This window comes from Aulonocara stuartgranti (genome assembly GCF_965226115.1).
Source record: "Aulonocara stuartgranti genome assembly, chromosome: 19".
Lineage (NCBI taxonomy): Eukaryota > Metazoa > Chordata > Actinopteri > Cichliformes > Cichlidae > Aulonocara > Aulonocara stuartgranti.
The window spans coordinates 3,312,851-3,327,893 of NC_138955.1; the positions used below are offsets into that span (position 1 = coordinate 3,312,851).

Sequence of the window (15,043 nt, forward strand, 5' to 3'; positions counted from 1 at the left end):
ACTGTGGGATCTTCTTGACAGAGAATGGAACAATATCCTCAAAGAAGCCCGGAGAACTGTTCCTGAAGACTAAAACAGATATAGAGACTATTTAATCCCACACTGGGGAAAATCACTCGTTACCACAATACAAGGGACACAAATAAAATATGAATTAGAAATATTCTGGAAAAACAAAAATGGAAACAATAAATAAATAAATAGGAAGATACTGTGCCAAGAAAAGCTAAAATACTATACAATGGTTACTATATAAAGTAAAATGCACCAGGATTTGTAAATTACAAGAAAGAGCCTAAGAGAATTTAGACCGTGTTGAACTTTCTGATACCTGTAATTAAAGCTTTTTTAAACATTACAGATGTTTTTCCAAGTGTGCATATTATTATAAGTGTCTGTCGGCTTATAGAAGTCGGTTTTTTTCAACGATGTGTGGTGAATAAATATTCCCCTTAAAGTGAAAACTCTTTTCAAAAATATGTTCCTTTTTGTATTAATAGTTGTGTGTGTGGCACAGACCGTCCATGGTATGTGGCAGAGCCCTTGAGTTGAATGGGCGGGGATTGTACGGTTTAAGCCAATCAGAGGCGCCGCGCTCTTCTTTCCTCAACTCTCATTGGTTAGAATCTGGCTGTGTATCATGCCGATGTTGCCTGGCTTTCTAATGGTTAGCTGGTAGCTAACGGTAATGTTGGCAATTTCCGCCCGTTTCTCCATAATATTACCTTATTACATCTTCAAATACTAAAAAAGACAAAACTGTCTGCAGTTGGCTATTCGGCTGTTAACGGTAAGTGTATCTCACATTGTGGCCAACCAGCTGTTATTCACCTGTTAATAATAGTAATCTAGCACATAGTCAAGATGAAAATACTTGGTGCCTTCGTTAGCTAACAGTAATAGAGCTAGCTGAAATAAAGGGACAAAAACTATGCCCAGTGCTCAGTGTTCTTTTACCTGGTTTAATTTTGTGAAGCGAGACTTATGATTATCCCTGCTAGCTTAGCAGGTTAGCCCACGTAAGCGCACCCACAAGCTACTGTTGCTGTGTTTTGTTTTCCTGGCAACTGACTAGCTGTGGCTCTTGTTTGCCATTCCTTTTTGTGCTGCACATTATTAAGCGGTGATTTTACGTGGTGTCTTAAAATTGAGTTTCCCCTGATGGAAAATGTGACCCATTGATGTGCTGTTGTAGATAAACAGCTTTAAAAATTATAATAATAGTGTGGTTGTAAGGAGTAACATTTACCTGAGCTGGAGGAAGGTATTCTCAAATAATGATGATGAATGTACTTCACTGTGAAAAATATATTTGTTGTGGCTTATTTAGCTCTAATTTGTGTAATGAGACTACAAAAAAGCACAGGATGGAGCTCCTATTGTATGGTTTCTTTGTCTTATTAGTGCATCTAAACTTTGTTCATTAATTGTTCCTCCATTGCAGGGTGCTTCACTGTTTCTGAGATGATGATGATGAATGGAAACTCTCCTTCAGGTGTGTGGAGATGACCTACCACCCTTTTGGGAATGGTCAGAATGGGGCCAGATGTGCCCCTTCTTAATGAGTACAAGCAGGAGTTCTTCTGGAAGCGCTTCCCCCAAACTGTGTTGGGGGGTCCACGCTTCAAGTTGGGCTACTGTGCCCCACCTTATGTATATGTCAATCAAGCAGTGTTGTTCTTGACACCATGGCTTTTTGGGGGCTTCGGGACCCTGCTCAGTCAGTTGCAGCTGCTTCAGGAGCTCCATGCTGCGGTGCTCTCTGGTATACTTATGTGTGGGGCTGCGGCGGGTGTCCAGGCCCTGGCGCTGTATGCTGCACGGAGGAGCGGCACAGTGGAGAGACTTGGTGCATCCAACATCCTTGTTGATGAAGAAGAAGTGGAATTTACCCACTGTGTCAGCACAGAGACTGTTCGATTCATTGCTCCTGGAAAGCGTTTTGGGCTTAATGTGGTGCTGCATACAGTGCTAGCTGGGGTGCTCTGTGGCTTTGGGACATGGTATGTGTTCCTTGGCAGACTCACTGCTCTTTATGGCAGTATTGGTGCATCTCTGGTGGTCTTCGTCCTGAGTTGGGTGACGCTGTGTATAGCTGAATATTCTCTCATTGTAAATACAGCTACAGAGACAGCCACTTTTCAGGCACAGGATACTTATGAGATAACCCCACTCACGCGGCCTCTTTACATTTTTATTTTCATCGCTGTGGATTTGGCTGATAGGTGAGTGACAAAATTAATGATTTTATTAAAGTACTTTGTGTTTTCTGTCATAATAATTCTGACATGTTGCTGTGATTATAGGTACTCTGATGCTGTCCCTGAACTCCATCTGGCCAGCCAGGTTCTCCACGTGCTGTTCCTCTTTCTACCTCTGCTGTGGGCGTTTGGTATCCTGCCTCCCCTGGATGCTCTGCTCCTCTGGGGCATGGAGCAGACTCTTGTGTTTGGCTTAGGAGGCTCACCCATGTCCAGCAACCTCAGGTACCACTGAAACGATTAGCTGACATCAAACTACAATTGAAAAATTACAGTTGTGGTCAAAAGTTTACACAACTGTACACTTGTAAAGAATATAACATAATGGATCTACTGAGTGTCCCGTTATTTCTAAAACTCTGATTTTTCTCTGATAGAGTGATTGGAACAGATACTTCTTTGTCACAAAAAACATTCATGAAGTTTGGTTCTTTAATGACTTTATTATGGGTTAACAGAAAAAAGTGATCACATCTGCTGGGTCAAAAATATACATACAGCAACATGAATTAGCAATTTTGGTGACTTAGAAAGTTGTCAGTGAACTGAGCTTCATAGCATGGCCTCTTAACTTCTTGTGAGTGATTATGAGTGACTACAGCTGGTGACTTCTCTTAGACAGGTTAAATAGGGCTCATTGGATACTAACGCCCACAAATGCTACAATGGGAAAGTCAAAGGAGCTCAGCATGGATCTGAAAAAGCGAATTATTGACTTGAACAAGTCAGGAAAGTCACTTGGGGCCATTTCAAAGCAGCTACATGTCCCAAGAGCAACAGTGCAAACAATTGTTTGTAAGTATAAAGTGCATGGCACTGTTTCGTCACTGCCAAGATCAGGAAGAGAACGCAAGCTATCACCTGCTGCTGAGAGAAAATTGGTCAGGAGGATGAAGAGTCAACCAAGAATCACCAAAAGGCAGATCTGCCAAGAATTAGAAGCTGCTGGAACACAGGTGTTATTGTCCACAGTTAAACGTGTTTTGCATCTCCATGGACTGAGAGGCTGCCGTGCAAGAAGGAAGCCCTTGCTCCAAAAGCGGCACCTTAAGGCTCGACTGAAGTTTGCTGCTGATCACATGGACAAAGATAAGACCTTCTGGAGGAAAGTTCTGTGGTCAGACTAAACAAAAATCGAGCTTTTTGGCCACAATGCCCAGCGGTATGTTTGGAGGAGAAAAGGTGAGGCCTTTGACCCCAAGAACACCGTGCCTACAATCAAGCATGGTGGTGGGAGTATTATGCTGTGGGGCTGTTTTGCTGCCAATGGAACTGGTGATTTACAGAGAGTAAATGGGACAATGAAGAAGGAGGATTACCTTCACATTCTTCAACATAACCTAAAATCATCAGCATGAAGGTTGGGTCTTGGGCGCAGTTGGGTGTTCCAACAGGACAATGACCCCAAACCAGAGGTGTGGACTCGAGTCACATGACTTGGACTCGAGTCAGACTCGAGTCATTAATTTTATGACTTTAGACTTGACTTGAAAAAATGTTCTAAGACTTGTGACTTGACTTGGACTTTTACACCAATGACTTGGGACTTGAATTGGACTTGAACCGTTTACTTGAAAAGACTTGATATTTTACCCCAAATATAAAATTTAACATGCATATTATATAGAGATTGAAAATGTGACGTCATTCACGGGTAGAACCGCAAAGGATTCTGGGAACTCGTGGCAAGCGGTACTAGCGCACGCAGGCTTTCAATTAAAATCAGTCACACAGCGATAAAAAGAAACACAAAAATGTCAAGAAGCTGTTGTATTATTAACTGCAATAGCCGGTCGCATGACAGCCACGGGAAGCCGACGAGTAAAGAGATCGGTTGTTATCGGATTACGACGTTGAAGAGAAATTGTTCGAGCCATGTTTCCGAAGTAACAAAGAGGCGACGGATGGCCTGGATTGCAGCCATTCAAAGACCAAATATAACGTCCCAGAACACTCCAGCTCACAGGTTAGTCTGCTCCAAGCATTTCCACAAAGGTCAGTCTGCTGTAGTAGTTAATACGTCATTTTTCTTAACATAATTGGTGATATAGGTTACAAGCAAGTCTGGCGCTGAACAGAAATTGTCGCGCTATGCTCCTTTGTTTATTGTGCATAAATAGTGAATTGTCCTGACACAATATTGCGTTTCGCTTCTGTTATTATGGTACATTGACAAAAACATATACTTTTATTCACAGGATAAAACAGTTGTTTTGTATCACTAATTGCCCAGTGCGATTACAGCATACAGTATTATTGTCACTGCTACATTTCTGTAACGCGTACCAGAAATTATTTCCACTGCTAATTAATTACCATTGAGCTCAAAGGTCCTATTAATAAACGGTTAACGAATGTGTATTTATGACGACGATTTGTGAGACTGGTAAACTTATGATATGTACGATGGTCTTTACTTTCTACACGGTGCATTTCAAGGTCCTGTACCCATCCGTCGGTAAACTGTACCTGGGCTTGTTGCAGTGACCGGAAGTTAGTAAACTTCACGAGTGTATGCGCTCACTCCAAGAAGCGTATAATTATAAATATTAGGGCTGCCACGATTAGTCGACTAGTCACGATTACGTCGACTATCAAAATCGTCGATGACTGATTTAATAGTCGACGCGTTGTTTGAAGCTTTGTAAGATCACAAAAGACGCAGGAATAAGTAGTAGGATTTAAGAGTGTAATAACGGACTGAAACAGAAGATGGCAGCACTGCGTGTACAAGGATGCCAGCTGCCGTTAAACCCCGAAGAAGAAGCAGCTGTGTCTCAGAATTCATAGCGCAGCCCAGCTCAGTTTCCAACAATGGCGGCAGCTAGTTAGTTTTAATATTACTCTTATTATTCTTTCTGGGTCACAAAATAAACGTTTAACATATTTTCAGGCGAGAATGTAGCTGTGTAAACCTCAAATATCTGCTCAGTTTATCAGGACACCACATATTTTCAAAAGCGCTCCGACGTTTTCGGAGACGTCTGTTACCCACTAGCTCGATAGCTAGCTGGGGGCTAGGCTCACTAGAGCCGTGAGAGCACCGGACTCCCGGCAAATCGTTTTCAAACCCACCGCCGTCTTTCGCTACTCAGGTTAAACATATAAGTCACTTAGATAACTTCAAAATGTTATTTTTTGGCTTTTTTCAGTGTTTTTTGTTCCTGAGTAAATCGGTTTGGCTGAGATCAAAGTTATAGTTTTTACACAGCTGAATAAACGTCAAGCAGACAGCTGATTATCAGAAGTGTGAGATGCTCCAGAATTTACTCCGGTGTCCTGTTATATTTTAGATAGCAAGGAGTTTATTAAATTTTAATGAAATTTGCAGATTGTTTCGGTGAAGTTTAATAAACTATCATCTTGTCTTTATTTTTAGTTAGCACATACCTTAAACACTTAAAGCTGTAAGCTAATGATAGTTATATAAGAGCAGATGCTGCTGGTGCAATAAGCTGTACGCTGTACGTCCAATGGATGATGATCTGATTAGTCGACTAATCGCAAAAATAATCGGTGACTAGTCGACTATCAAAATAATCGTTTGTGGCAGCCCTAATAAATATGCATATAAATATGCTACGATGAGATAGCTGACTTTATCTAACTAGCAAATGTTTTCCAGGCTACGTTGGTGATGCAGTTTTTTTTTTTTAAATGATATTTAAAAAAAAAAAATCATTTATTTATGTATGATATTTTTGTCATGCGATTTTAAAGCTGGTCCTACAACCGCATCCAAGAATAACATGCAGCTTATCTCAGAACCGTCGGTGAAAATTATTCTTGGAGCTAGGTTTAATTGAGCTGCATTTTAAAGAGGTGCAATTTCACAATTTGTGTATATTTTCTAAGTTCACTATTTTGTCATGTGTTGAGAAAAACACAGATTTAAAAATTACATGGTCTAATATTTACATTTAGCATAACTGCAACATGCTTTTTTTTTTTTTTTTTTTTTTTTAAAGACTCGAAAGGACTTGAAATTCAAAATTTCAGACTTGTGACTTTACTTGGACTTTTACACCAGTGACTTGAGACTCGACTCTGACTTGCCTGACATTACTTGACTTGAGACTTGAGGATAAAGACTTGAGACTTACTTGAGACTTGCAAAACAATGACTTGGTCCCACCTCTGCCCCAAACACACATCAAAAGTGGTAAAGGAATGGCTAAATCAGGCTAGAATAAGGGTTTTAGAATGGCCTTCACAAAGTCCTGACTTAAACCCCATTGAAAACGTGGACAATGCTGAAGAAACAAGTCCATGTCAGAAAGCCATCAAATTTAACTGAACTGCACCAATTCTGTCAAGAGGAGTGGTCAAAGATTCAACCAGAAGCTTGTGGATGGCTACCAAAAGCGCCTAATTGAAGCGAAAATGGCTAAGGGACATGTAACCAAATATTAGCACTGCTGTATGTATATTTTTGACCCAGCAGATGTGATCACTTTTTTCTGTTAACCCATAATAAAGTCATTAAAGAACCAAACTTCATGAATGTTTTTTGTGACAAAGAAGTATCTGTTCCAATCACTCTATCAGAGTTTTAGAAATAACGGGACACTCGGTAGAGCCATTATATTATATTCTTTACAAGTGTATGTAAACTTTTGACCACAACTGTATATCATTTGTTTTCACTTTTGAAACAATAATATTGTAAAAAAGTCATGTGGGTCATTCTATATCCTGAGATTAAAGTGGACAAACTCTGTTTAGCATTTCAGTATTGTAAGATGAGGTATGCATTTGTGCTGAGTGTTGGTGTGACAATAAAAGATGCTAAGAACTGGATGAAATGGTGGCAGATCATCTGCTGTTTTGACCCCTGAAGGGAGCATCCAAAAGAAAACGAAGCAAAACAAAAGAAATTATAGTAACTCAGAAGGTAAAACTAGATAACATTTCTAAATTGCCCATAGGTGTGAATGGGAGTGTGAAATGACTATCTGTCTCTCTGTGTTAGCCCTATATCAGACTGGCAACCTGTCCAGGGTGTGCCACGCCTCTCTCCCTATGATAGCTAGGCTAGGCTTCAGCCGCCTCCACGATCCTGATAAGGATAAGCGCACGAGAATGGACGGATGGATGAATCAGATTAAATGGTTCCACTGGCAGTGTTTTATTACCCTGTTTATCATCAGCCCTAATTTTTTTGTGTGTGTCTGTGTGTGTGTACTGTCTCACAGGCTGCTGTTGATGTTTGGTGTATCCGCTGGCGTAGCTGTATGTAATTACTTCATCCCATCAACACTTGGTGTGGTTCTCCTCTCCACTGCTATGGGATTTCTCTTGAGTCTGGATCTCAGCCAGGTTGGCACACTCTGCAGAGGTTCCAGGTCAGCCTTTGGGGACCGCGAATTGCTCAGAGGGGGGCCGTCACCTCCTCCTCCAACTTCCTTTGGCTGGAATCTAGGCTGCAGGGAAGTACTGCTATATTTGAGCTTGCTACTGGTGGCAATGGCAGAGGCAGGCGTTTTGCATCACTTCATCGGATCAGCTCAGTCCCGCAGCCTGATTACAGGACCCCAGGCTCCTGTCAGTTACCTCCTCCTCATACTGTTCTGCCTCTGCTGGGCTCTCAGAGAGATCCAAGGGGCCTATGTATTTGGAGGGGTGTTCCTCAATCCCCTGTACCCTAAAGGGATGTCCAATGTGCACATTTTTAAACAGAGAAACAGAGGACTGTACATTGCTGCTGCAATCAGAAGAGTCCTTATTTACCTGGGTGAGGTTTTGAGGTTTTTATAATACATATTGGAAGTCACCTTTTGTCCAGTGTTAACAGTTTTCTCAAGTGTGAGAATAACTGTATTTGAATGTGTTTGATCTGTGTGTGTTTTACTTCACAGTGTTTCCATTTGCAATGATTGCTTTCCTGGCTATGGATAAGTCTCTGCAGCTGCTCCACACGGTTTCCCTGAGCGTGGGATTTACTCGAGCCTTTAGAGTGGTATACTTAACATTTATGCTTGCTCACAGTCAAAATAATAAAAACTTGTAAAGCAATTTTGGGGAGATTTTAAACTGGGCAACAACCTAAATAACAGATCTTTGTCAAAAGAAGACTGAAAAGGGTGACACTGGAAAAACGGGTCCTCTTGACAGTTATTTATCCTTTCCTTTTATCAAAATGAAAATAAAAATGTATTAATCAGTGAGCGCCTCTTGCTTGATTTTAACAGCTTCTCTTTATTATTGTTGTTATGCAGGGATGGCAGAGTTCAGAAGATGCTCTGCTCCAAATGGTGGTGGTGATCTTGGTGCGGCTTGCAGCTGGAAACAATGTGCTGCCAGGGTGGGATGACTTAGGTACCGGAGTTCAGCTTCTTCTGGTGAGGTCAAAGTTTTCACCCACCATAAGTTCTTCAGTGCACGCTTTAAAATCTGACCCTTAAATATAAAACAGTGAAAAATGTCACAATTATCTGTGCTTTGACCAGCGCAAATAACTCTTTACTATCCGGATTGGGGCATCTTTGTATTTTTCTACTTGCCCTGAGTTGAATAACTCAGTGTGGCTTGTTTTGTTGTCGGCTGTTGATATTGAGAAGAAAATAACATTAGAGATCAGGGATAGAAGCAGCAGCTTCCAAATGCAAGTGCCTCATTTCAAATCAGCTCTCAACATGTTACTAGCTTTGATAATGAATGGCCAAGCAGGGTATTTTGGACATCTTTTTCGTCAACAGTGTTTTCTACCTCCTCCTGGAGAATTAAGAATATACACTATCAGGCTATATATATCCATAGCTCTGGTAAGTTCTGTGTTTTCCCTATGGTCTGCATCTTGGAAAGTGCTTAGTGTGCCTGGTAAACCTCCAAAGCAAGACACTCAGGAGGGATCCTGATCATATGCACAAACAGCCTCAACGAGCTCCCTTTGATGTAATGGAGCATTAGCTCTGTTTTGAAGTTCCCCTGAAGACTCACCTTTAACACGGTGCTAAGGTTTGTGTGTCCTGCTGACCCTAAGCCCTAGAAGCTGTGTTGTCCGGGGCAGTAGTTCCTGGCAGGGTTTTCCAAAGTAAAAAAAGCTGAATAGAAGCTGGAGCGCTTTGTTCCAAAAAAAAAAAAGTAAACCAGGGTCCCCTGAACCCACAACCGGTAAGAAGAGGTATTGGGACCATGCTTTGCGGCTTCTGCATTAACCTGCAATTAACTTTACAAAGTTTAATGTCGGAGGACTTAAGTGTTCTGACCCCTGCTGTTGCAGATTGATTCATTTGACACGTTATCCTCAGTTTTTTTTGACATTGTTTTTGTACTGATTACATGAAATGTTCCTCTGACACCTCATAAAATATATATATTAACTAATTTCCCATTGAAAGCCTACTAGGACTAACATTTGAAGCACTTTTTTGAACTGAGTGCTTTCTGTCATATTTCAGGCCTGTGTGTGAAACAAAATCACTGGGTGTGCATCAGAAATTAGTGAGGGTGGATCTCTGCTTGTGCAGCTACCCTTGAAAAACCCTGAAACTAATCTGATGCTCATCAAATCATATCTTTATTGATATACTGAGGTGTCAGAACTCATTAAGGGTAGAGGGGGAGGTCATCAGCTTTTGCCCTTTTGGGAAAGAGAGTTAAAATAGCCACACAGCCATAAATTTAATGCCTGCATATTGGACATGTAAGATTTCGCTTCATGTTTGCTGTTGTCTTTTGGCTACAGGTGGGCCTCCTGTTTGACAGAGTAACCCAGTTTCTAGCCAAGCTGAAATTCACCCTGATTGTGTTGGTGACATCTTGGACAGAGAAGAAGCAGCGCCGTCAGTCGGCTGGAACTCTCCTGGCTCTGAACGCCTCCCTATGCCCTCTGGTCCTGGCTGTGGTGATCGTCTCTGCCCTGCTCTCTGCCCCTTTGCTGCCCCTGTTCACTCTGCCCATCTTCCTTGTGGGGTTTCCCAGGCCTCAGCGAAGCTGGCCAGGACCCGTGGGCACTGCCTGTCCCTGCCCGGATTCTGTCTTCTACCAGCAAATGAGTGGAAGTCTTGCCTGTGCTCTGAGGACGGCCTTTGCAAGAGGGTCACTGGGTTAGTTGTTCGTGCCTGAAATTTTTTTTTCTTTTCTTAATAAATAAGCCGCTGATACAAAATCTATGTGTTAGAAAAATACAATTGTAGCATTAAGATTAGGGCTGTGCGATATGACCAAAATCTCATATCCCGATATTAAGACATCTATCGTCCGATAACGATATAAATCACAAAAATTTAACATTTTCAGTAAATTCTGTGAATCTCGGGCAGCTCGACTTGCGTGAAGTCTTTCCAGCTGGCGATACATGAAACTATATATTTTTTGACATAAGTTGTAAAGGCCGCCGTTTGCTTTGTGAGTATTTATTACACGACGTGCTGCGGGGAAAAGCCTGTTCTAACATTTGAGTCTAAGGTTTATTTTTTAGCACCTGACGGCTCTTTTTTGCTTCTCATCCGTTAATATTCTGCATACTCTTTTATGTGATTCAGTTTATTTTGAAAAGTCTCAACAGGATCTTGAGCTTTATTGTGAAAGGTTTATGTGGAAAATAAACAAGCGGACACACAGTGGTTTTACCGTCTTTGTTACTAATGACAACACATAAAAACAGGCGCTTGTCCGTCCGTAGTGTGGTTATATTAAATATAAGAGAAAGAGAGAACTGTAAGAAATTAATATAGCCACTACAGTGACCATCAAAACCATGAAAAAATATTGCCATAAACGTTTATTTTGCGACACCACACAATAAACGATAGCGTAAAATGAAACGATAGACGTTTTTATATCGTCATCCAATGTATAACGTTATGTCGAACAGCCCTAATTAAGATAATGACAAAACCCGTCATGGCATCTAAATTGGACAGCTAATAGTGTTCACTTCCTTTATGAAGCACCTGAAACCTGTTAATTATTAACTAATCAGTCACAGTATCTAAATTTAAATCTGTCTTAAAAGTTGGTTTTGCTTAACTTACAATACACACAGTATTTTTCTCCATTAAGTTTTTCTTTTTACAGCTCTCGGTAAACAGAGGTCACCTTATATAGAAAAAAAAGTATATATATATGTTTTTTACAACAGTGTGTTTTGACGTGGGCTGTAATTGCAGCAACTGAACTCTTGTATGGGTCAACTGGGGACTGTATGCAGATCTGAAAGCAGTGAAGCATCATTTCATACGGTTACACAGTAAGAGGAATTCTGTTGTGAGCAGACTTTTTGGACTACGGGCAGTAATGTGAACTTACGTGATCCAGTTGAGCTTTCTGTGAAGTGACCCTGGAAGAAAAAAAAAAAAAAAAAAAAAAAAAGCTTGGGTCTCTATTCATTACATCCAAATATTTCCACACCATTAACTGCGTAATACACCGAGGCTAAACTGAGCTGCTGCTCGGGTTTTGTTCTCTTCCCAATCAGGTGGGGGAAAGAGAGGGAGGGGGGAACATGCAAGTAGGGACTTGTTTTTTATGGACTGATGATTTAAGACTGAATAAAACCAAGGTGATGTAATCAGTCAGTCTTATTGTTTTTTCTGAGCTAGGGAAGCTGTGGCTGTGATGTATAATTCAGAAAAGTTGCTTGTTAGGCTGAAGCTCACAGTCAAACGGTGGCAGTTTGTAGTGTTCTTTTGCTTTGCTCACACTGGGGGCCGTGGTGCAGTGAGCAGGAAAGAAATCTGCCCAGTGTGTCACTTCACATCATGAGGTAGCGGCTGGGACTATTCTAAGATGTCAGCATGGGACATGACATTATCCTTGAGCCAAGCGAGCACTAGTCAGGTTAAAACAAAAGCTTCCTTTCACCTTGCTGCTGCTGTTCATCTGTGTTGAATTAAACGTCTGTCTTCTGTCTCAGAAAATGAAAATCCACCTTTGTACAAAAAGAGCAAAGTTTTAGGGACTAATGGAAAGCTGGGGACAAGAAGAGATTTAATATTTAGATCTCTGTGCAGTCAGCCAGTTAAATCAGTAGCACGACCTTCCTGTACTATTGTACAGGATGCATCTCCAAGCAGCTCATCCAGTAACTACGTTATCCATGTAGTCAGCAGAGGGATGCACAGCTGATACAAAATGAAAGACTCCCATATGTGTGCTACATGTTTTATGTTCTGTGCTCATAGTCACATCTCCTTACATGTTGGATGTATGGATAACTGATGAGTCGCTCTCCATTTTCAGGTTCATTAGCCCCAGGCTCTCATTTTCTTGGCCGCTTTCAGGACCGCATGGTTTGGATAATGATCTTGGAGAGGGGATATGGCTACTGCACTGTCAACATTAAGGTACTGTATCCCTCTGATTGTCTATTAATAATCTATGTAAGAATCTAAAAGATTACATAAGGTGGGGTGTGTTTGTTACAGGGCCTGGAGCTGCAGGAGACGTCTTGCCACACGGTGGAGGCACGGAGGGTGGATGAGGTTTTTGAAGCTGCTTTTGAACGCCCTGAGCGGCTCGGCTTCACCCAGGGCTTCAATCTGCATTGGGGCAATGCCCTCACCCCGTGTGCTGCACTTGCAGTACGGGTCTACTCTGATGCCCGAAATGTGCTGTCTGGTATCATTGACTCTCATGACAACTTGAGGAAACTTCAGGATGACTTCATGAAGGCTCTGATCTGGTTGCTCCTGCGATATTGTGTGCAGAAACATAAAGGATTTTTATGGAGCAGTGAAGAAGTGTCAGCGGTTGGTGGGATGAAATCCCAGTCTTCACAGTTAGCCCAGACAACTTCTAACCAACCACCTGAGGCTGTCATGGTGGAGTCCAATGTGTCTTCTATAAGGTTCAGACAGGACAGCTCCAGTTTGACCTCCTTTGGTGACTGGTCAGATGAGGATGACTTATTTGGCCCTCAACCAGCCAGACGGACAGTTGCATTAGTGACTGCAGAAGCCCAGTCTGGACACGCCACCCTGCAGATGGGGGCCTCTCTGCCGGGCTCCGTGGAGATGGACAGTCTTTTTGAAAACATGGCCCTCTCTGCACTGCAGCCACTGCAGCCTCTGGGACTGGGTATTGGGATGCCAGCTGTGGATAAAGGCCATAACTCAGAGGTATTCGGGGAAAGGTCTGGCTCTCTCCCACATCTGAACTTCAGCTGCCCCCAGTCTGAGGTATTCAACCTACCAAAAGGGTGGAGGACAGCACCATTACTACCATCCCGCTTGCTGTCTCTCAGGCCTTTATTTCCTGAGGATTGGTTTCGATTTACCTTGGGACGCTTTGGGCCTGCTGTGCAGGGTGCAACCTCAGAGGACATGACCAAAGCCCTCAAGGAAGATGAAGCTTTGAAGGAACTGCATATTCATGTTGCACTTTCGTGTCTCATCTCACTGGGGGCAGAGTCTGCCTTCACCAGTCCTAGTTATGTGTACAGGCTGTATTGTGGAGATGTACCGTGGACAGAAGGACTTGAGTGGCTGTCTTCAAGTAAAGAACTTTACCAGCTCACACTTCAGGCTTTCAGGTAAAATTGCCAGTTAGGACCTCTAGATTGTGATTACTATAATCAGCCAGACTTATTTGAGCCAGAGCATCCATAAGAGTTCTGCCTTATGCTTTTGTTTGCCCTCAGGTTCAGTTTCAAGCTGTTGTTTGATCAAGCAAGCCTGGGGCCAATGGAGTCCCCTGAAGAGTTGTTCAGCACTCTGGAGGAATATGAAAGGGACTGGTACATCGGCCTGGTGACAGAGAAAGGCTGGCATGACAGCGTTCTTCAGGAAAAACCCTTTCTATTCTCACTAGGACATGATCTCACAATGGTAATAAGACATAACGAAGCCTCATTTACACCTAAGCTACAAAATATACAATTATAATTACAGTATATTATCCAGTTGACATAAAATTTAAGGTTCTCATAAATCCATGTGTTCAGCTTAGTTTGTTCCACTAGTTAGTTTGTAACATTTTGACTGTCCTTGTGTGCAGGGTACCTACACAGGGCGAGTGCTGACCCTTCAGGAGCAGCTTGTACAGGTGGGCCGTCTCAATGGAGAAGGGGTGAGAGGCCAGTGGGCAAACCTCTCCTGGGAGCTTCTGTATGCTACTAATGATGACGAGGAGCGGTACAGCATTCAGGCCCACCCCTTCATGCTAAGAAACCTAACGGTTCAGGCAGCCGATCCGCCTCTAGGATACCCTATTTACTCATCTGCCCCACTTCACTTTCCTTGCCTCTGAGCTGTGGTTCCATCTTTCAGGTGGGAGTACCACAGAAATTCATTTTGAACTGTAGCAAAGTCAAGAGAAATCTTAAATCAGGAGTTTTACATTTTAAATTGTTGACTCAGAGTTTGTGAAGTGTCAAGTCGGCATGGGAACCAACTTAATTCTTCACATTAATTTGAGAGATGGAGCAGTGGCATCGCCACCAAAGCACAGACATTTGTGTTTATTAATGTTTGTGCTGAAACAAAAGGTGAATAAATTAAGACCCCTCCTCTCCAGGAGACGACTAATAAATACCTCTGGTTTAATTCGACTTTTTAATGTTCATGTGATCCCCCTTCCCATCCTCCCTCACTTTTCCACAAAAAGGAATGAGGATTTTATTGCTTTGTTAAAGAATATCAAGGATGTGCCTTGGGGATGTCTCGCTGTACACGTATGGTGTTTAGTGCTGTTGTTTTGTTTACAATTCACTTGTTTACAATCTAGAATGAATCTGTCCACAGTTTCTTGTACATATTGTTAATTTTTATATGTGTAGCTGTATATACTTACAATAAAAATAGCTTGTCAAAAGCTGTTTTTCATTAAACAAACTTGCC

General features: G+C 42.0%; 1 protein-coding gene across 2 annotated transcripts; it reads left to right on the forward strand.

Moving 5' to 3' along the window:
* Positions 1-611: 611 nt before the first annotated feature.
* pcnx4 (pecanex 4) lies at positions 612-15,037 on the forward strand. Of its 2 annotated transcripts, none has more exons than XM_082515826.1 (11): positions 612-790; positions 1,445-2,225; positions 2,307-2,486; positions 7,457-7,995; positions 8,120-8,220; positions 8,480-8,602; positions 9,949-10,309; positions 12,447-12,550; positions 12,632-13,737; positions 13,846-14,032; positions 14,202-15,037. In XM_082515826.1, the coding sequence occupies exons 2-11, from the start codon at positions 1,528-1,530 to the stop codon at positions 14,451-14,453; spliced, it is 3,651 nt and encodes a 1,216-aa protein (XP_082371952.1). In that variant the 5' UTR covers positions 612-790; positions 1,445-1,527; the 3' UTR covers positions 14,454-15,037. The 2 variants fall into 2 exon arrangements, with proteins under 2 accessions (XP_082371952.1, XP_082371953.1); XM_082515827.1 differs by having other exon boundaries at positions 1,445-2,003.
* The last annotated feature ends 6 nt before the right edge of the window (positions 15,038-15,043 follow it).